Raw genomic sequence first — 21,507 nt, forward strand, 5'->3', positions numbered from 1 at the left:
ACATAAGCAAAAGATCAGCCTACAGGTTTGTTAGTTCCACTGATAAAATAGCTTATGCCTGTTTGAACTGTATGCTCAACAACAGTTTATATTTAAGTACTTTGAAAAGTGTTTCAGTACCAAGAACTTTAGAGTTGCTGTTCCCTATTAATGTGCCTGTTAAGGGGAACGATTACATTTACATTTTGATGTGGCAATATAATGCAAAGTCAAAATATCTTGCTGAAAGGCTCCATAACTATTTACGTAAGGTTCCACTAAGATGTCCTTTAATCTCTGAACTTCAAGAAAGAAAAGTTTTGTCCCCATTGTTCTTTTAGCTGTCACAAATTTTCTTTAGAAGAAAAAAAGAACAAAAAAGGAAATATAACTTTGTTTATGCAGTTAAATCCAAACTTTATCCTAAAATCAAGTATTTGCTTCTGGGATGACAATTTTAAATGAAGTTGGACGAAATCACGTCTTACTAAATTGGTATTAAAAATGCAACTGCAAAAACTTTAACTTTTTAGAAAATTGTCACTTTTCAATTCAGCTGCTTGCACTGTACCTGTTTTAATGTATGGTTTTTAATACAAATGGAAGAAACCATGCTCATCACGCTAGCCAAATCTTTGAATAAGCTATTTAACATTTTGTGAAATAAACACAAAAGTGTAAAAAGTGTTCATATTTAAGGTCTTAGTTTCATTATGCGTTGCTAATTAATAAGCATATTGGAAAGAACACATGCAAGTCACAAGCTTCCTAGTTCTGGATACAATGCCTATCTACGTAAAATGTAAGTAATGTACTTTACATGAAAGCATGGGACTATTCATCATGAGTTTCCAACAGAAAAGTGCCTAGAATGAAAGCAAACAGCTACGATTCTGGTGCAGAGATCTAGATGAAAATATGCCCCAGTTAAAAAAAAAAAACAAAACAAAACACACAATTTTTTCGTAGGACACCTGAAAAGCTGTTAGAAGCCTCATCCTACTTTACAGCAATTACATCTATCAAAGACGATATCCTTCTAGGTCTCAATGAAAAAGCCTATCTCAGCCCCAAGATCAGTTTTTCAAAAACAGACAAGAAATGCAGCCGCACCCCATATCTTCTCCAACACTGATGCAACAGGCAGGTCAGCCTCCCCCTCAGGCTTTGCAATTTTAAAGGGTTTGGGTTTTTTTTTTTTCTTTTTTTCTGACAGTTTCCATAAAAGTGGGACAGAGGGCATAAGAATGACAAACACCAATTCAAGCAGTAACAGTTACACTGCCGTAAGAAATCATCCACTATTCTTGAAGTACCAATCTGGTTTCCAGGGCAAGCAACATTTACTCAGTGACACAGAGAAGAACAATGGTGTTTCTGGGAGAGATTAAAGCTTTTCTTTCACAAATGTAACAGAGTTAGTTGTCATTTCAAAGGAAGCTGAAGGTGGGAGAGGGGGAGAACAAGTTCCCTGAGGAATTTTTTTTTCTTTCTCCTCAAAAAGAATCAGAAGGTTGCTTCAAATCACTAGTTTACAGAGCTTGAGTTGTAATGGATTTCTGAAATACACCCATGGTATTCTATATGCTCTGATGAAATGTGCTTTGGCATTAGAAAGAGACTCATCATCAAATTCGCAACAGCTGGAGATACATAGTGCGACCTTTAAGTGTCAAAGGCTAAGGTGGCTTAGCCTTTCAGCAAGTCAGAAAGTCACAAAGGTAGGAGGATTTTGAAGTATTCGGATCTGTGAATTTAATACAAGATCGTAAAAACATTCTTTTTGTATCAGTATTTCAAAGCATTCTTCAGAATACGGTGAAAGGCCTAAGGCCACCTTTACACCGAGTTCAAAAGTGGGTTCCAGACTTACCACCCACCCAGAGCGTGTTGCAAAGAACACCATAATACATGACAGTGCTCAGAAAGGCTGTCTTAGCTCTAAGGTAACATAACAAGAATCTGTCCAAATGAACTTTTCACAAACACCAGGAGGAACACATTAAGATTGCAAGTAAGCAGAAGTCTGACCTTAACAGGCATTCAGGCACACAGGAGGCCCCTGAGGCACACGAATCACGTCAGAGGTAAGAAAGCCTACTACCGGCTACAGCAAAGCCTGACTTCTCAAAGATGCAACTCGCAATGAGTCAATCCAGTAAGACAGAAGAGCAACACCTAGTCATGAAAGATCTTTTGGTTGTTGGTTTTGTTTGGGGTTTTTTTGGAAATCTGTTGACCAGGAGAACCTTTTAAAGGCATCAGTATCCCTACTTGATTAATTTCTACATTACACAAGGATTTCTTAAACACCGTAAGGCTAGTCTTTATCAACTAATACACAAGCTTCCCGGTGCAATAACTGCAATGCCTACTTACAAAAATCTGCCGAGTCAGGTATCGGATTCAGGCAAAGCAATTACATTCAAAGATACAGTACAAAAATCCAATATTCTACAGTAACAATGATTGTAAAAATGCTTGCTCTCCCCTAGTCTTTCATTCTTGCTACTGTAGTACAGTTTTCATAGTTCCAATAACATACTTTTAAGTAACTGCAGTCACCATATGTTCCTGCAACCGTTCATAAAGCCATGCTGTAAACCAAATAATTAAGAGAAAAGGAACAGTTCTACAGGCCTGTACATACCCTGAAATCTTTTAGGAAACTTTTTTTTAATATTCTTCAACAGGGTAGCCCACTCACCGGACAAGAACTATCAGCTTTACCACAGGAGAAACCTACACTCTAAGGCTCCAGACAGAATGCCTTTTGCAAGCAGTCTGAATCAGCAGAGCTCAGCCCTGAGAGATACTGCTTAAAGGAAAGCATGCTTAAAGGAAACTACGCAAGTCCAAAAAATAAAAATCAAGGGCAGCACCGTAACACCACAAACCTATTTGGGGTCAGACTCGAGGAAAACCAGTACTTGATGCCCAAATCACACCACCAACAAAAACCCAGTCACCAAACCAAACAAAAACCTGTGCATCCACCTATCATTACTAGGCACCTCTTTTTTTGATCTGGAAGATTCTTAAGTCCCTGTAGTTTTCTTTTTCCCCTCATACATTCTCAGAATTGAGAAACTTCTGCTTAAAGCCTACAGGAACTACAAGTGTAAGGCTAAGCTGCAGCACATACCATTCGAGTGCCAACTCTGGCATTCCTAACAAACCAACAGTGGCAGGTCTATTAAGTAACTTGGTGAGAACACCTGAAAGAAAACAGATCCGATGACAACAACTGAGTGGTGTACAGCTTTTATTTATGACCTAACAGAGCACTAATCCTGCAAGTTCAAGAGCTTGCCTGAAGCTTGAAGCCAAAGGCCATTTCTACCACTTTCTAATTTACCTAGAAAATTATTTCCATACCCAAGAAAACAAGCCTAGAAGCACCTAAACCCACAGGCTACAGATTCACGCCTCTCCACAGTGGCACAGCTTCAAGAGAAAGTTGGGAAAAAGTCCTGTCTAGACATTTATAGCTGAGATGCCCTCTGGGGTGAGTAGCAGATGTTGAATTGAACACCTTGCCACTGAGGAGAGAACAAAATTGAGGTCTTCCATTTCCCAGCTCAACAGCTTAACATTAGTTAAGGCAATCCCAAAAGACGAGTGCCACCTGCTCCTGCGTCCTCCTTTTGGGAGAGCAGGGACCTCTCTCAGTTCTTGGAAAGGTGCCTTACCACACAAGGGATCCAGATGCCTCATTGCAGCTTTGAGTAAGAAACTGTATTTCAAATATCTCTCTATGTACATTATCACACAGTGGCTCTCACTAGGCAGCCCACCATTCAGTGTATTTTTTTTCCTGGATCATCCACTAAGACACCTAAATCTCATATACTGCTCAGTAAACTGAGGATTTGGTAGGATACTGCATTCCACTTTGGAGACTAACGACCTTGGTCCCCAATAACTTAGGTACCACAACAGTCAAGTCCTTCAGTGAACCTAGGCCCTGGGTAATAAGCCACAATTTAAACATTTACAAGGGTTTGTGCTGTCCTTCTGTAGCAAAACCACTATTTTTGTAAAACATACAAGCTCTGAAACTGTTGGCTGCAGCAACCACTTAAGGTTTATTACCCTGGTTTCTTCAGAAGTCTGCTAAATGCTTATTTGTACCTGGGAAATATAGCATGTGAAACTGCCCTGATATTACAACACCAAAGCCACAACTTCATTGATTCCTTGGAAAAATGAATGACAAAAATACACTGAGAATGTGTTTTTCATTAGCAGCTGTATTAAGTCAGGACTGGCAGCAATATTACACAGGCCACAAAACAAGTACCTGTATTTGCACATGCAAATTAAAACCACCCCAGGATTTATTTGCTGCATCTCAAAATTGCCTAAAAAACTTTAACCATCTGACACTCTTGGTATTTCTACGCCAAATTTCACTCTCTGGGGTAGTGAATAAATTCCCTGAGTCTAGCTGAATCAAGTCACTGAACTAAGCCAGTTCTGAATGCCAATGAACTCCGACACTGACTTGTGCGATATTTACAGAACTAGATCAAGTGAAGTGAAGACTACAAGTGATAATGTGGAATATGTAAAATATATACATACTTACTGAGAGTAAACCCATGTGTGTAGACAGTCACTTATAGGACTGAGTTTACTATTAATTATACAGACCAAATGCTGGCAAACAGACCAAAGATGCTTCAGATTAACTGTGACTGTACCAACTGATTTAATAGCAAATCTTAAGTTTAAAAACCTGGGAGAGAATGTTCTGTAGGACCACCAGAGTCTCCTAGTGGCACCTCTCTGTAACCAGCGAAGCACAAATAAACTTTGATTCCCCCATTTAAGTTAAATACAAAAAGAGAAGTGTATTTGGTTACTATGGCTTTGCAATTTCACATTCACTGACCGGATAAAAGGAATTAAGTTTCAAACTGATTGACACTGCTTGCATCCCTTGGATTTTGATTTTTTTTGATGCTGACAATGAAGGAATTTGGGGGGGGGGGGACGGGGACGGGACACGACTTAAAAAATACCCCGCTCTACTTTAGGGATTTGCCACAAGGCTTTAGATGTACCAAGCAATCCATCTAGGATGGGAATACCTGACTGGACTATCATTAAGCTAACAGTCATCTAAGATTTTGCTAATTCAACCAACACCCCTAAGGTCTGCAGTTATTTTCTTACGGAGCTTTTGTTACGACAAAGTCATCCAGTGCTAGTTCTGGTACCACAGACACTGTTTTGTCAGGCAATGATAATAAGAATGGTAAAGCAGATCTCATGTCATTCAACTCCCAGGTTTGGTTCCTCCAGATGATGATCCTTGTCTGATCCAAAAGAACCCATCTGTAAAAATTTCCCATCCCCTCAATACAAATACAATCACTGTTTTTCAGAAGAATGATATGACATATTGAGCAAGTCAATGAAGGTCACAGCGGTTATCAGAATAATTTCATTAGTGGCTAATCTAATGTTCCCAGCTGATATGCCAGTTAGGAAGCTGGGAGAAGACTGGCAGCTCTGTATGTATTCATGCCCTCTCTTAGTAAACCTGAACACTTAACATCTGCAGCTCTGCAGAGGTGACTATGCAATCAAGTCTCATCATCTACAAGCATCTCCCCCCTACCCCAGTCATCTAAGAAAACCTCTGATTTCCACCCATGCCTTTTGAAGCATCAGACATGGAGATTGGCTAGTGAAATATTCAGAGACTGTAGAGAGATACCTCTCTTGCATACCTGGCTCATATGACTTATTCATTGGTTTGAGACAAACTGATTGCCAGATTTACAATTCTCCTCACCTCACACAGCAGGCAGATTCTCACATTTATTTCTAGCATGAAGCACAGATTACTAGCTGCTGAGACCTTCTGACTGTCTATACGTTTCTCTGACTCCAAAGACCTTAAAATGTATGTGATTTTTACCCTTTAAGGTGTTTGTGTTGCACGGCACCCTTGAAAAAAATATTTCAGTCTTTCAGGAGGTTGCCTAACATCACAGGCATTTGTAATTTAGATTCTGATAGCTCTTAAATGGACTTGTCTTATGAAGAGCAGATGAGCTCAGCCTCTTCTGACCTTAAATTCCATGAAAACTATCATACATCCATCATAAGTAGTAGTGGAAAGGCAACCTAACCATGCAGTGAGAACATACACCTCAACTGGTAACAGAACACATACCTCAACAGGCAACAGTGAATAGCACTGAGTAACGAAGATCTGTACTTATAGCTCCAAGATGATTGTCTCAAACCCTTCATAAGTTCAGTTACAGAAATCAATGCAGAGGGAACAATACTGAACCTAGGTCAGTGCTGAAGGAGTCTAGGCTGCTCTCTCTCCCATTAAGCTTGGCAGAATTTCCTCAGAGACTTTATAAACTGTACTGTACACTGCACATCAAAAAAAAAAAAAAAAAATCTTTCTTTAGGTTCAGAGTGACCTTCCTGGCTTGACTTCATTTCTAAATGCCCTTTTTTTTTTTGTGAGTACATCTATGGTAGGTCTCTTCTTCAGATGATCTTCTTTATGCTGGTCTCCAAGACTGCCACTCTACTATGGCTGAAGGCGGGACGAAGCCCATTTGCCTACTCTCAGCATTCTCAATGATTCTTCATATTCTACAAAGACTTTTGTAATTTTCTCCAGGAGTCAAAGTCTGAATTGCACAACACATCATTACCTTTTTGAGGAAAAAGATATGTACAAAGACCCACTTAATATCAAGAAAAAGATGGAAATACCTGTTGCATCCACCTTCCACAAGAATTAGTTTAGTGCAGAACAGACCAAATTTGAAATCTGCATGTGGAGGAGGTCTACACAGAAAGGCTGACAGTATTCAGTCCAATGGGCCAAGGCAGCATACAGCAACATTGTATGAGATCAGGTGACTCCTGAAGGGCTTTAGCCAGATTAAGAATTAGTAATGCAAAAATAAACCAAGTTCCACCTTGGTTCCCCAGGCAGGAAACAGAGCACTGAAGGAGGGTCTCTGTCACCCTGCCTCTTGCGCATGATCTCTGACAATGTAAACTAACACTCCAATTTCATGTGGATGAAGCACATTGAACGATGACACTATGAAATACAGCCAAAGAAACACCTTTATACATTTTACAGATTTAATCTTTGCCCCACTAAACTGAATAGGATTTTCTCTTGATTTCACTGGAAGCAGGATCTTGCCCTATACACAAATGTATGCTTCAAGATGGCCTACATAAGAATGTACTAAAAGCAAAAAGTTTAGAAAAGTTGCTTTGGCATATCTGCATAAAGCACAATAATTACCATGTTGAAGTAAGACCGGATTTTGACCCCTCTTGCCAAATCCCAAACTATGACATTTCCATCATGTCCAGCAGAGAAGAGAACTCTTGGATCAAACGGATGAGGTTCAAGTACAAACACTTCATCTTCATGTCCCTGAAATTAAAGATATAGCAAGATGAACAAGAGGATTGTCTCAAATACTCACTCAGGAATCCAATATGACACCACTAGCAACTGCAACATTAATCTATGAAAGTGTCCAGCAAAGAACAACTACTTTGACCACACATTTCTTTTTTTTTGTAGCAGTCTATTATACTCTTCTCTTTCCAGTTGCAATTTTGGCTCCTTAAGAAGTATGTCAAGTATGTCACCTTCACAACAAGTATGTCCCCAATACTTTTGCCATGATTTTAAAAGATTAGAGTCCACAACATTCGATATTTTTGGTTTTAATGCTCCACAGATATCAATTTGTTTAGGCAGAATAGCAGTTAGAAATTTAATTTAGACCCATAAAGAATCAAATATGTAACTAAAGATTAGAGAAAAAATTAATACCTAAAAATTAATACTAAATTTTAAAGCTTTGCACGAAATATTTCCATCTCCAGCGGAGCATCTAGTTACCTAGAGTAGCCTATTTTCTCAGTTAAAAAAAAAGTATCAGACATTAGTAAAAATGTTGTTCGATTTATTCTAGCTAGAAGACTATTTTTTGTACTCATGGAATGATTAGGTTGCAGAAGTGTCTCTGTTTAAACACGGCAAATTTATCCATTAACGGTATTTCAAAACATTTGTCACATTAAATAAAGGTAAAAAGAAACAACTGTTTCCTTTTTTGCTCCTTCAAAATAACACTTTAGGAAAAAAAGTAGTCCAAAATTAGTTTCAGACATCTTGAACAGCAATGGTTATTTGAGACTTTAAAGCTTTATTTTCTAATAAGCAGCTGACAGACATCTCTATTACACTTCAATTATTTGGAAACATTTGTTAAGGCAGTTTTCAGACAAAAAAAAACGCATAAGGAAGAATTTTAATGATGTACACATAAATTTTGCATTCAGGATTGACAAATCAAGATGGAACACCTTACCATGAGAATATGAATGAGTTGGCCAGTGAAAGAATTCCAAACTTTCAGAGTCATGTTATTTACTGCAGTTATAACAGAGTTGTCATGGCGGTCCCATGCCACCATGGTCACTTTCAGCTTTGTGATTTTATCTTCAACTCCTTGTAAACTTTGTCTAAAACAAAAGAGCAGAAAGTTTCAAAGCAATCCTAGTTTGTCAAAACATTTTTATGTCCCTAACAGGTGAAAATACTTCTGTATTTTGCTTTATTATTAAGAATAGAAGCATCACTTCTTCAAGAAACTGGAGAAATGAAAGATGTTTTCCATTATGTAGCACATACAACCACAAAAGAATTGTAGATGCTTAAACAATGACTATAGGGTCCTCTTAATATCTTAAAGAATACGTTGATCTGTTTTTCCAGAAAATGCCCTCACAATACGTGACCTAACCCAATTAAATTTGATAGCTACAGTATCTGTTGTGACATTTGAAGAGTGCAAATCCAAACTAGTCCACCAGTGAACAGTAATTTGTCCTGGAGAATATTTGTAATAAATAGTTATAATATGGAGAGAAGTATTCTGATACCTTTAATTGAGTTAAATTCTCAGGCTATATTTAGTACTATACCACCACCCTTACATCACTTTACTATCACTAATAATGGCGCTTAACCTTGCATGTATTTTATTTTTATCCCTATGAAAACCAAACACTAGCCATCTGTAATATAATCTATCAGAATACTCCAAAATTACATTTTTGTCAGTGTGGTTTAAAGATGAATCACCACTGAATGCTCTAGCACATTAATTTCTGGGAAAACATCAACCAAATGCAACAATAGCATGTCACCACCAAGTAGACAGACAAAATATAAACTCTTCCATATAGCAAGCACTACAATACATTACAGAATAGTATATATTGTACAAGTCAATAATAGAAAATGTAGTTATAGCCAGATTCCTTTCTAGATTCAATGCAGAACCCATTATAAGCTGAATTCACTCTTTCCTTTCAGTGCAGCAATTTCATTTTCTTTGATAAAATTGTGTTTGTGCAGTAAAGATCAAATTTGGAACTGCACTTATCCCTCTAGTCAAAAGGACAAAACAGAATTCAGGTAAAGGCACTTTACTGAAATGAGCCGTTCAGTTTCTCAAAGAAGTTCACCATTTGTGACCACAATGAAGAAGAACCCATTCCTATTTTTCCCAGGATCAGTTAAAACTAAGAATTTTTACAGACTGCATTTTTAAGAGAGAGTAACCCAATCTGTTCTCAAAGTACTAGTGTTTTATACAGTCTCGTCCAACAGTTTTATATTCATGTTTTGTTGCATCTGCCCATATCTGACAACATACTCTCTGATCTAAACATCTAACTAAATTATAGCTTATTTAGCTTTCTCTTCCATCCCTTTCTTGGTCTTTCAGACATCTCTCCACAGGATTACTCCTGAAACCATTTTAATTTTTTTTCTATTAAATATCATCCTTCAAACCACTCAGTATGATCAGTAAGGGGAAAAAGGTTTACCCCTTGAACCTATTATAAATCTTTCTAATGTATGCCAGTTGGAAAATATCTCCTCCATGCCAAAATAAAAAGGTGCAAGCCACAATTCCTACTAAGTCGTTCTCCATCTTCAAGCCTCTTTTGTTGCTTGTTCTAGTGTACAGAAGTTTCCCATACCTACAAAGCTTTGTAAATTCTTAGATTGTTTTAACAAATGAGAACCCATTACAGAGCAAGTGATTTATTTGCTCTGGCACGTGGTATGAAAAAACCCAATACTGTTTTTCTGGGCATGCAGATTCCACAGTATCTTTTAAGTATTACTAAAATGCAAGCAGTCTCAATAACAGATCTGACCTGGTTTTCTTGCTCCAGAAATAAATACCTATGTAAAAAGCCATATAAATTTGACCTTTAATGGTTTTTGAGTATCTTTTATTCTTTTAATCTGATCAAAGTACTATTGGAGCTATTATCAGGACAAGCTAGCATCCACAGCTGAATATGTAGTCAAATACTTGTTTTCGTTGGAATTCAAGAGCCAGACAACCATACTGTGCATTTAAGCAATAATAATTTAAGAAGGCCTTCCCCCACCCTCCCTTTTTTCCTCTTTTTTTTTTTTTTTAAAAATAAGTCAGCATATAATATCAATGGCCTTCAAGTATCTATCTGATGGCAGAACATTATACATCACTTACCCTGCTGGGCGAGTAGCCATATCTAACAAAATGCTTTTCCATTCCCTTCGCTTAAATTGCCAGATTCGTGCTGTTCCATCACGGCTTCCACTCACAAATCTAACAAAAGGGGAAAAAAGTTACTCAGAGATCAAAGGCAGATCTGTACAGAAAAGACACTTGAAAATTGAAGTTCCAGAATTTAGAACTCAAAAAAGGAAGCTGTAAGTAAGAAGTCCAAACAGTGTCAGAATGCTGTACAACTGGTTTGAGGTGAAAAACACTTCCTGTAGCAGTAAAAAATTGAAGGCCTGCAAAAAGTGGAACCTGCTTCCCTATCCTGAGCCCCTTCCAAACTACCTGTACTTTGACCTTTGGTGCACCTTGCTGAGTTACGACACTGCTCTGGCACAGGGATACCATAACCCAATGAGCATTCTAAGAAACTGACCCTATCATGCCAGGTAAAGCTAAGGAAGAAATTTAAGGGGTAAAAATACCTGAAGGGCCAGTAGAGCCCTGCAAGCAGAAGTACAGACGTGATTTAAAACAAACAAAACCTACTCCCAATAAGCTAGCACTATATGTTAAGTATTATGATACTTATCTGAGTAAGTGTTTCCAAGCTTGAGTTTCTCCCCCACCTTTTTCTTCCCCCTTTTTGGTGTGCAGGGGTAGAAGGAGGAGAAAGAGGTGGGTGGACCACAATGAAGCTTGGTTTACAACTATTTGTATCATAATAAAAGTACACATTAGAACATCAATTAAATGAAGCGTCAAGAACTTCATAATAAACTGAACTGTTTTCTTTAGCATCCCTTCACATTCAACATCCAGAACTTAAAAGTGAAACATTAAAAAACATTAGGCTAGCTAAACAAGACATTGTTACATCTAGTTTGATAGTTTTTCTGTATCCAACAGACACTTAATTGAAAAAAGGTTTAAATATTTAAATACATCTAAAAATGCATGTATTTTATATGTGAATATATAGATACACATACATTTCTTAAGAAGAAATTTCAAGTATTTTTATACTCCTTAATTTTGGCAAATTCAAAATACTTTAATCATTCATTACAATGAAAACAACTATAAAACTGAAGAAGGAGTATTATTAAAACAAAAGTTTGTTTTAATCCAATAACTATAGGTGATTTTACTGGATGAACCTCAAAACAGAAAGCTTTTTTTTTTTTTTAAATAACTACTTCCAGAAACTGATATTTACAAATGTCCACAAGGTCAAAAAACTAGCTCTGAATAAATAAATTGTGTGCTTACCTGCTACTACTATTAGAAAACTGAATGCTGTCAACTTTGTCCTATATAAAAAAAGGAAAAAAAAATCAAATATGATTCCAAATCTAACCAAATTATTATTTTAATGAAATACATATGTAATTTTAAAAAAGTATTTACAGTATGAAACTCCAACTCTGATATCTTCTCTGGCTGACCTGATCCAAAGAAATAAACCCTAATGATGTGATCTGTACTCCCAGTGGCCAAAAACATTCCACCTGAGAAAAACAAACAGATAAGTTTTAAGAAAAAAGGACAACCTAATGTTATTACAGTATTTTCAAACTGCTGCAACATCAAATAATTAAATTTATTCCCTTTAATTTATAGCTGTACCTCATTTCACCTATGCCTGTAACTGACCTTTAAATAAAAACAAGATTTAGAAACTCAAAAGTTTAACTGGAGTTGAATTACCTCATGTTTGCTGTCAGATAAATATGCATCTGCAGACATATCTGAAAGATTAGCTAACTACAGTAATCTGTTTGCGAGTAAGCCCTTAGAAGCCTCAATCTTAACAAAAACTGAATGGAACTAGAGCTCCAGTATGCTTTCTGAAAATAAGTTTCTGTCATTTTGATATTTTATCCAATATTTATGTTGCATTCTTCAATTGCCAACTCTGTAATCAATGAAATTCAGACCTGGTAATCAATACCTCTCGTCCCAATCCCTATAAATTCCATCTCAGGTAAAGCCGACTCTCAGAATCATTCTAAGAGAAAGGTATACATCGTGTTTTAAAAGACTTGCAGTCACAGGAGACTTACTTTCAACTTCTTATATTTAACTGTTTTCAAGAACTTCTGTATCACCAAGAGTTAATGCACAGATTCTGAATTTCCATTTTAAATATTTGGGTTTTTTTAATAGCTACTTAACTCAATTCCATCTTATTAACAAGAAATATGCTACAGTAACTGTATTATACTTCATTTTACTCTCCAAATGACGACTTCTATTGATACGGGGGGGTGGGGGTGGGGGGGAAGGGGAAGGTATTTTACCAGCACTGAAAGAAGAACAGATCATTTGGACTCCGGGCCGAGGGCGTTCTGTAAACTTTGTTGGCCTTGGACTACAAATAAAGAAACAGTTAAATAATTTCCTAATAGGGCTTCAAAAAATAAGTCAGTATCTTAGAAATAAAGCACAGAAGGACAAAATTAAACATGAAGGAACAGATGGCTGCCCATATATAAACAATCTTGTGTGACTATGCTTCATGATCTGATCTTTAGGAAACTAAGACATCCAGATGGACTAAGTAATCCATGTATCAAGGAGAGCTGTATCACAACTTAAATCCTGTTCCCCTCTAATATTGCTGTACAAAACACACTCCTTAAGTCACTGGCAAAGCAGAACAGAAGATGCTAGAGCCAGCTGCCCATCACGTTCAGTTTTAAACCACTGGGTGTACTGGAACTCTGGTTTTCTCCTGCAGCACACGGCTGCTTTTACAAGAGGGAAACAGACCTCGGCGCTCTTTATAGAAAAGGATACAAAAGAAATTTAAACAAATTCAGAGTTTTTCACAGGATTAGAATATACCAGTTTCTTCAGAGGACATATATTCTTTGTCAGCTAGTTTCAAATAGTGCCCAAAGAATATCAGGACAATGGCTAGAAGTTTATAAGAAATTTTACTTTCTGGCCTGTGCTTCCTTTTAGGCATTTCAGAACCTGATGTGCAAGCAGAACTAAAGCTTCAATGGATTTGGCACTCTAAGAGTGTATAAAAACAAAACAAATCAGATCTGGTTCCTCAATCATTACTTCAATTCTGCTCATGCGCTGCAGCAACCTCAAATCAGTAGGTGGTCTTGCATAGTATGCCATCTGCAATCTTCACCCAAAGAATAAACTTACTAGAGAACAGCAGCATTACACCCACAAGTGTCATCGCTAAAGATTTAACAGAAAAAAATGCATATTCATAACTTATCCAAAGTTTTCTCTTCTAAAAGCAAAATGGTCCATATAATTTATTTCAGCTGAAGGAAGATGCACAAGAGATCTTTCTCCACTAATCAGCTATTGCTATCTCAAAGAAAGTAGTAAGCATTAAATCTTAGTGGTGCCTATGCATAAAACAAAGCAATAAACACCAGGAATACCAGTTAAGAAATCCTTCTCCAAATTGTCCATTCAGTGTAGGCTGTTTCTGTGAACTTTCCTCTAGGAGTTTTAAGACTCACGACAAGGAAACTTCACAACAAGATACACTAAACAAGACAAAGATCCATTCTACAAAACAGTTGAAACCCTTCTTAACTGAGATACTAACATAAAAAGAACTATCAGATGATTCAATATGCAGCTTACATAATTTGGAGCAAATGTAAATAGATAAATAGGCTGCTGTTTTCTTCCACTGTCGTTTGTGAACTCTGCCTTTGGAGTTAGGACAGCTGCAAAATAGAGCAAGTATGCACTTACGTTTTAGTTTGGATAACCAAGTTAAATTCTCCAACTTACGTCTCTCTAACGTGTGTTATTTTACACTAGAGCAGACCGTGGTCTTTGCAAAATGAGCTGGGCAATCAGTATTTTTAGGAAGCAAGGAAAGTGGATAAAAGCATAATTTCTTGCAATGTACAGAAACCAAGCTAATTGCTTCGCTTTACAAACATTCTCAATCCAATTATTAAGTGGCTGGACAGCACTAAGATACCTTCATAAACATTTCATAGAGAGGTCCAGAAAAGCCCTGGTAAACCATTTTCCTCCTGGAGGAGACCTGTATTAAGTTCAACACAGATCCAGAAATGAGACGGGCTGCAGTCAAAAAATAACCTGCACTCAGAGCAGCAGACAAAGCAGCAATTTGGTGTATGTGGCTCAACTAAGGGACCCACTCACCCATATAAATATCTCACAACTTCATCTTATTCAAAATGCAGCAACAGTGCAAGAATGGTTAACTAATCCAAGCCCTGCAGACCACCCTCACTCTGGACATGTAGTGGCTCAAGCAAGACTTCTTCCCAGAAAACAGATGTGTGATATAGCCTCTCCAAATTAAGTCTTTGTTTACAAGCTAACAAACAAGGTTCAGCATATCTGAATTCTGATGTATGACCACCCCCTTCAACATCAAGTGCCTTCTGCTTAAGAAAGCAGATGGGAAGTATCACACCACACTAATGACAATTGAGAAATCAACGTCTTGTCCAAAACAGTAACATCAAAATCATCAACACGTGTTTTTCCTCAGTTTTTTTTTCCTCTTTTTAAAATTATGGGGGAAAAAATAGAAAAGAAGAAAGGCACTACAGTAAGTTCCTCTACCCAAATCTGTGAGACGGTTCTGCTGCCTTGTTCATATGGTCTGGCAATAGCAGACTAACACTGGAAATTTGTGATCTAAACAGGTGGCAGAATAATAACAAGAAAACTCAGCATCTTTCTCAGAGAAGATACACATGCAAATATTTTGCAGTGCAACTAATTCAACTTTGATGCACTGACCAGTCATAATAATTCTCCCTTAAACTTGATGCAGATTATTCTTCAATTTCTGATGACCCAAGGCTGATTTTCTCTCTTCTCCCTACTGCCAACTGATACAGGATCCAGCTCTTGTGTTTTCTATCACCATCCAGAACAGAAACAGGAGACTAAATATGGGGAAAGTCTTGATTACCTAATTTTTTTATCATTTTCCCATCTTGTTTGAGCCACATTCCTTGACTTCCTTACCTGCAGCAACAACCAACCTTACCGTTCCTCTGTTTAGAAACCAAATTAATCTACCTGGAATGTTACTGCTTTTAGGCATACATGGTAACTGCCTGGTCAGAAACATCTTCACTGAAAGAAGAGGAGCATACATGAAGCTCTGTAATACTGAAGAGCATGCATCTACACTAGTCACAGAAGCACATGAACAAGGCTGATCACTCTCCTTTGAACAACAAAAAAATTTTTTATCAGCCGTGTCAATGTCTGTGTTTCATCCTATGGCACCTAATCTACTTTAATGTGTCTTTTTGCAGTTTATCAAAGGAGAGCTCTGTCACCAAGCATCTCCTGTCTGGGCCATATGTGTGACCTAGATGCCTCAATTAATGAGGTTATCAAAAAATTGGGAGACCAACATGGGAAGCCTCTAATTTCAGAGATACTATTAATACTACAGCAGAGCTGCTGGCAAAACCAAATACAAGGATTTTCACGATCTAAGAATGAAACAAAATAAACCTTTGCAGAGATTAAAAAGACAAAACAGAACTGGGATAGGGCACTAGACATTGGAAGGCTGAAAGGATATCAAAGTCCCTTTTAATGGCAAATACTACAGTTTTCAAGGTAGTGAATTTTCCAATTCTTCATGATCGGTTGAGATACAATAATTGCTTCATAATATTTTGATCTAATTTTAGAAGTGGAGAATGAAGAACAATTTCCAGTTTCCTCATCTCTTGAAGAAGCTGACAGAGAAAGATTGCCTTTCAGGGGGAGTTCTTCCCAGGAGGGACTAAGTCCAATTTTCAGTTAAAGACAGGGAGTTGGTCTAGTAGACCTAACCATCCAAACTGGGTTCCATTGAAACAGTTTTCAGCGTAGTTAAGAACAAAACTGATTATTTTTAATTCAAGAGAGCACACTGAACACAGTAGTGTATCCAAACGCTGCCTTTCCCCTATTTTATGAAAAAGTTCAGCGAAGTACTGCTGGCACTGCCAATCATCTTGAAACTATGATCAACCACATGATCATCATGAGGCTGCCCAACAGCTCATAATCTTAACTCACTGCCAGATGATTCAAGTAGTGCCGAGTATAAAAAGCAGGGGGTGGGGTGGGTGTGTGTGTATATATATTTTTTTTTTTGAGCAGCTGAAATTTCAAGACTTCACCACCAGTCCCAATTTAAAGTATTGGATGATTTAGTAACACACTTTCACCACTGATAGCAATTGTATTCTTGAAGGACAGGCTGCAGTCAAGCTCAGGAGAAGCATGAAATCAAATTCTGACTTAAGCATGTGACAGCACCCTTCACCTGCACTGCTCGGATCTTTCAGTCTTGCCTGAAAGCTGCCATTTCTCTTGCCTGGGGCGGAAGGGCTGCTGGAACCGAGATAGAGGGCCGCAAGCTCAGAACCTGAATAACTGTGGTACGAGATTTTACTTTTTCTGCCAGCTTTCCTCCTTTTTAGAGATACTGAACAGAAGCAAGCCTGTATTTTTTTACTATAGCAACAAAAGGAAGGACAAACTTCCCACCCCACCACTTACTCTCTCTTTCAGATGGCCTACACAAAACATTTGTTAAAAAATAACCCCACAAAGGGCCTTGTGAAAAAAATTAACAGGATCTCTCTTTCCTTTGATGGTCTTATACCGCTGGCACTCGTTTTCCCCCAGCACATTACTGAATGGATGTGGAAACAACCTACCATGTTTCCGCAATTCTGAGAGCGGATCCAGATCTAAAGGTATATGGAAGCGCAATCACCTCATCAATAACTGTATGACAACCTACACCCGTTACTGAGTCGCACTGTCCATACAATGCAGCCTTCTTGTAAAAAATTACACTGGACTTAGTTTCCCAGTATCACTTAATATGATTTACTGGAATAAACGCAATCACAGTTAGAAAAGTTCACAGTTTAGCAAATTAAGTAAAACTTCCTGTAACTAACAAGTTCTCCTGAATAGTATACTGTTCAATTCAGGAAGAGCTACCACCCAGGGCTTTTCTGGGTGTCCAACTATTTTGATATCCTAAGTGACACACAGTTATGTTCCAGTCCCAAAAGACATGCCTGTTTCTTATTTAGACTTTACCATATTTTTATCAAGTTTTAGCTTTGATCAAAAAGCATCAATTACTTCAAATACATAGCAGCTCTACTAAGTTCAAACAAAGATCTAAGACCAGTATCCTGCCTCCAAAGTAGCCAAAACTGGATATGAAAGAGCAGAAAAACCATACAGTGATACCTTTTAATATCTTCATATAATGCATAATAATGTCCTGTGGAGAGGAATTTCATAGCTTAACTGCATGTTTTGTAAAGAACCACCTCCTCCCAATTTGGAATTGGCTACCTTCACTTGATACCCTCTAGTTCAATAAGGGCCAACAAGCAATTACTCATTATATGCCCTCCTCAAGACACTTACGACTGTACACATCTCATCTTCATGCACCCATCTTCTCCCAGACTGAAGAAACATAGCTTAGAGGGTCCCTCCATCTTCTCAAACACAACGTATAGAATACTTCCAGGACAGAAGGTAAGGATGGTACAAATTCCAGTCTCAAAATTTACTCTGCACTCTGTCATTAAGCAACATGAATCACTGGCATGACTTGGGTTACCAGATCCTTGCTGTGCTGCATGAGAGAGCTGAACTAATCTGTTTTCTCTATGCTGCTGTCTGATCACATCTGCTGCGACCACTTATACATGAAAGCATTACTCAAAAATCTTTTATTCCTTTAATATTTGCCAAGTGCATCTCACTGAAAATTTGTATTCTACATTTACATATCACCATGGACAGGAATTAGTTGAGAATCCCCTACCATAACTGACACCAGCTTTCTTACTCCCTAAGTTTTACCTCAAGACAAATCCCATCCAACTCCATGATTTCTCCAAATAGTCATGATTTCTAAACATTCACCTTCCAGCTCATACAGTATAACCCACTTAAGTCTCATTAATTCCCCTATTCTCTAATGACAGAATTTGCTTCAAAATCCAATTCCATAGTCAAACTTTATTTAGGAGAAGGAGAAAGGAGAAAAAAGAGAAAAAGAAAAAGGAGAGAAGCATGTGGGCTCAAAAGGTTTAAAAATCAGGCAGATTAGGATTTCATCTTGTCAACAAGAGCTCAGACGTAAGAGACCTTAAGAAAAACAATGTGGTGGCAACTCCTCCCCTTCACATATTAAAATAAGCATGTAAGCCATCTCCTCAGTAAGGAGGAGTGTTACTTTGACTACAGCGTGGACCAGGCAGCAGAGGTTTAACAGCCTGAGAAGCAGCTTCACCTACAGTATCAGAAAAAGAGAGCCAAAATACCCAGAGAAAAATCAAAATAGTTAAGGTCCAGACAACTAGAGAACTGGCAAACCTACCTACAAGCCCTGCATAACCTTGGCATGCTGCAAGAAAGAGATTCTAACAGCAAATACCAAAACTACAAGAAAATGGAACCAACCTACCAAGGAGAATATATCTGTAAGAAAACATCCCATCCCCAAAACTAAATTACTAGTGATTACTAAAACAACTATTCCCAATTTTAAGCTACAGGTGTTTTGTGATAAAGGAAAAGAAGGAGCAAAAAGCATTTGAAAGCCACTGAACAAGTTAATTTAAAAAATCCTATCTCTATTTGAGGATCCTGACAACACTTTTAATATTTTACACTTTGAAGACAGAAGCTTCAGACTCAACTTCAGCTACCAATACACAGCTGCTCAAGAGTGCTGCCTACTGCTGTGTTAAAGAGCAACTATGAAACGGTAATAGAAATAAGAAAAGAAGAAACATAAAAAATACCGCATCCTAATTTATCACTAGGACATTACCTTCTCCTAAAAAAATTTGGATTTTCAAGTCTAAATTGCAATCATATTATCAACATCGTTTTCATTTAATTTGGAATTAAGAAATGAGAACACAACCAAAAAGCGCCAACTTTGACATCACGTTAGAAAAAAATCATTAGACATTTTCTACTAAATTAACAGAGATTGAGCAAAACTGGGTAGTTACTTGCTTCACTCCACAAAATCCTCAACAGTTAGTTATATTATCAACTTAGTCCTTAAAAGATAAGCAAGCAAGCTATAGCTACATCAGAAACAGATCACACCCAACAATCACACAGCGAACCAGCCAGTGACAAGTTTTTAGTCAAATTTTTCTCCAACATTTGTACAACATTCTTAATTACAAACAAAGAAATAGCAACAAATAAAATAGCAACTAACTTTATTTTAAGGGTGCCAGCATCCCACAGCCAAAAGCATATTGTTCCATCTGCCCCGGTTGAAGATAAGTATCTCTTTGAGCCACTGCACAGTGGAGAGAACTGGGGGAAGTGAGGAAGAAAAAAGAAAAGGTCTCCTGTTAATCTGTTCCAGATGTGCTAATAAGTTCCTCAAGTCATTGACTTCTCAAAGAAAAATTCATGTATCAAACCATACTTAAGGAAAAAAACACCCCAATAAATTGCAATGAACACCGAAGTAACACGATGCTTCTCAGAGTCAATCTCTTCCTTCAGAACAACCCTTCTGGGTTACTTGCCAAAGCACTCTGGGTTCTCCCTCCCCACATCCAAGTCATGCAACAGCATGCAACTCTAAACAGAAACAAACCAAACTATTCAGCAGTGACTGCAGTTCTTACTCAATATACCTGCAACTCAGAATCACAGCCTGCAAAGGAATGATACTTCAAAACAGCACTGCCCACGTGCATCATGCAATTTTTTTGAACAAGGATTATGTCTGGCATTTTTCAAGGGTCAGGCATTTTGACAATAAACACGTGTTATTTCACAATGTACACTGTGGAAATTCCTTCTCACTTCACGGCTTAGTTGCCAGGCGTGCATTTTTATTACATGGGAACATTCTTGGGTGGTTCCTTTTTCAGTCAAAGAATGCATTTTATTGCTCAGGTGAGTTCACAAAGCAAAAACCTACCTGCAATGATGTTATAGATGCACTGTGGCCCTGCAGAACTGCTAAGGGTGCACAAGTTCGAAGGCACCAAACTCTGATCATTTTGTCACAGCTTCCAGCAGCTATCATGGTGTTTTCATAGTTCACTGCCATATCAGATATTTCAGCTGCATGCCCTCTCAGGGTAGCCAACAACCTTCCATCATCTGTTGCCCAGATTTTTACAAGGCAATCATCTGATCCCTAGAAGTAAGACAGAAATCATTTCAACCATACCATCAGCTGTTTTGATGTTACAGTTAACTAACACAATGAAGTGAACAACAGAACTAGTGGCATACATAGATAAATATTCCCACCCCTACTTTTAACAGTCTTCCACACTGCATTCAAAACACAACATCAGATTACATTAGTTCTCAACAGTATACACAAAGCATCATGCATTTATAATACAGATCACAAATTCTACAGCAAGTTGTATTTACACTCTTCAGCAAGACACTTTTTTCAAAACCCCAGTCCAAACTGAAGCTGTTGCAATACATTAAGATGAAAATTTACATTGAAAGTGAAAATGAATTATGAATTGGTACTGTGTTTGTCATTTAGCATTATACCCACTTATGTTCTTTATCTTACTAGTTTAATTTTCATGCCCTACCAGCGTCAGTAGTATACTTACCACAGTAAGAGTGAGATAAAAAGCCTGTATGAACAGCTATTCCATTATTAAGTCAAAGTACTACAAATCTGCTTTAATATTCACATTAACAAACACTGAAATGACCACTCTTTCTCAAGAAACTTCAGAGGCTTCAGCTACCTATTCATACTTAAATTTTGCTGGTCTTCTCACATCACTGTAACAGCTGCTTGCCTGTATACAACAAATTCAAGGCCCTAGCAAAAACTTCAGAACTCAGCCCTTCATTTTTCCTTGCACTCCTGCACCTCCCTCAAAGTCTGAGTATCTTT

At 37.7% G+C, this 21,507-nt stretch overlaps 1 protein-coding gene across 3 annotated transcripts in view; it reads right to left on the reverse strand.

Annotated features, from left to right (window-relative positions):
• PHIP (PHIP subunit of CUL4-Ring ligase complex) overlaps positions 1 to 21,507 on the reverse strand; it is a 121,452-nt gene that overhangs the window by 68,308 nt on the left and 31,637 nt on the right. For all 3 annotated transcript variants that reach the window (XM_076333122.1, XM_076333121.1, XM_076333120.1), the window contains exons 8-15: positions 20,551 to 20,772; positions 19,831 to 19,931; positions 12,872 to 12,942; positions 11,979 to 12,079; positions 11,841 to 11,881; positions 10,575 to 10,673; positions 8,367 to 8,520; positions 7,283 to 7,417 (exon numbers count right to left, since the gene is read on the reverse strand). In XM_076333122.1, coding sequence (XP_076189237.1) covers positions 7,283 to 7,417; positions 8,367 to 8,520; positions 10,575 to 10,673; positions 11,841 to 11,881; positions 11,979 to 12,079; positions 12,872 to 12,942; positions 19,831 to 19,931; positions 20,551 to 20,772 — 924 coding nt within the window. The remainder of the gene's footprint in view (positions 1 to 7,282; positions 7,418 to 8,366; positions 8,521 to 10,574; positions 10,674 to 11,840; positions 11,882 to 11,978; positions 12,080 to 12,871; positions 12,943 to 19,830; positions 19,932 to 20,550; positions 20,773 to 21,507) is intronic.

This window comes from Aptenodytes patagonicus, chromosome 3, assembly GCF_965638725.1.
Source record: "Aptenodytes patagonicus chromosome 3, bAptPat1.pri.cur, whole genome shotgun sequence".
NCBI lineage: Eukaryota > Metazoa > Chordata > Aves > Sphenisciformes > Spheniscidae > Aptenodytes > Aptenodytes patagonicus.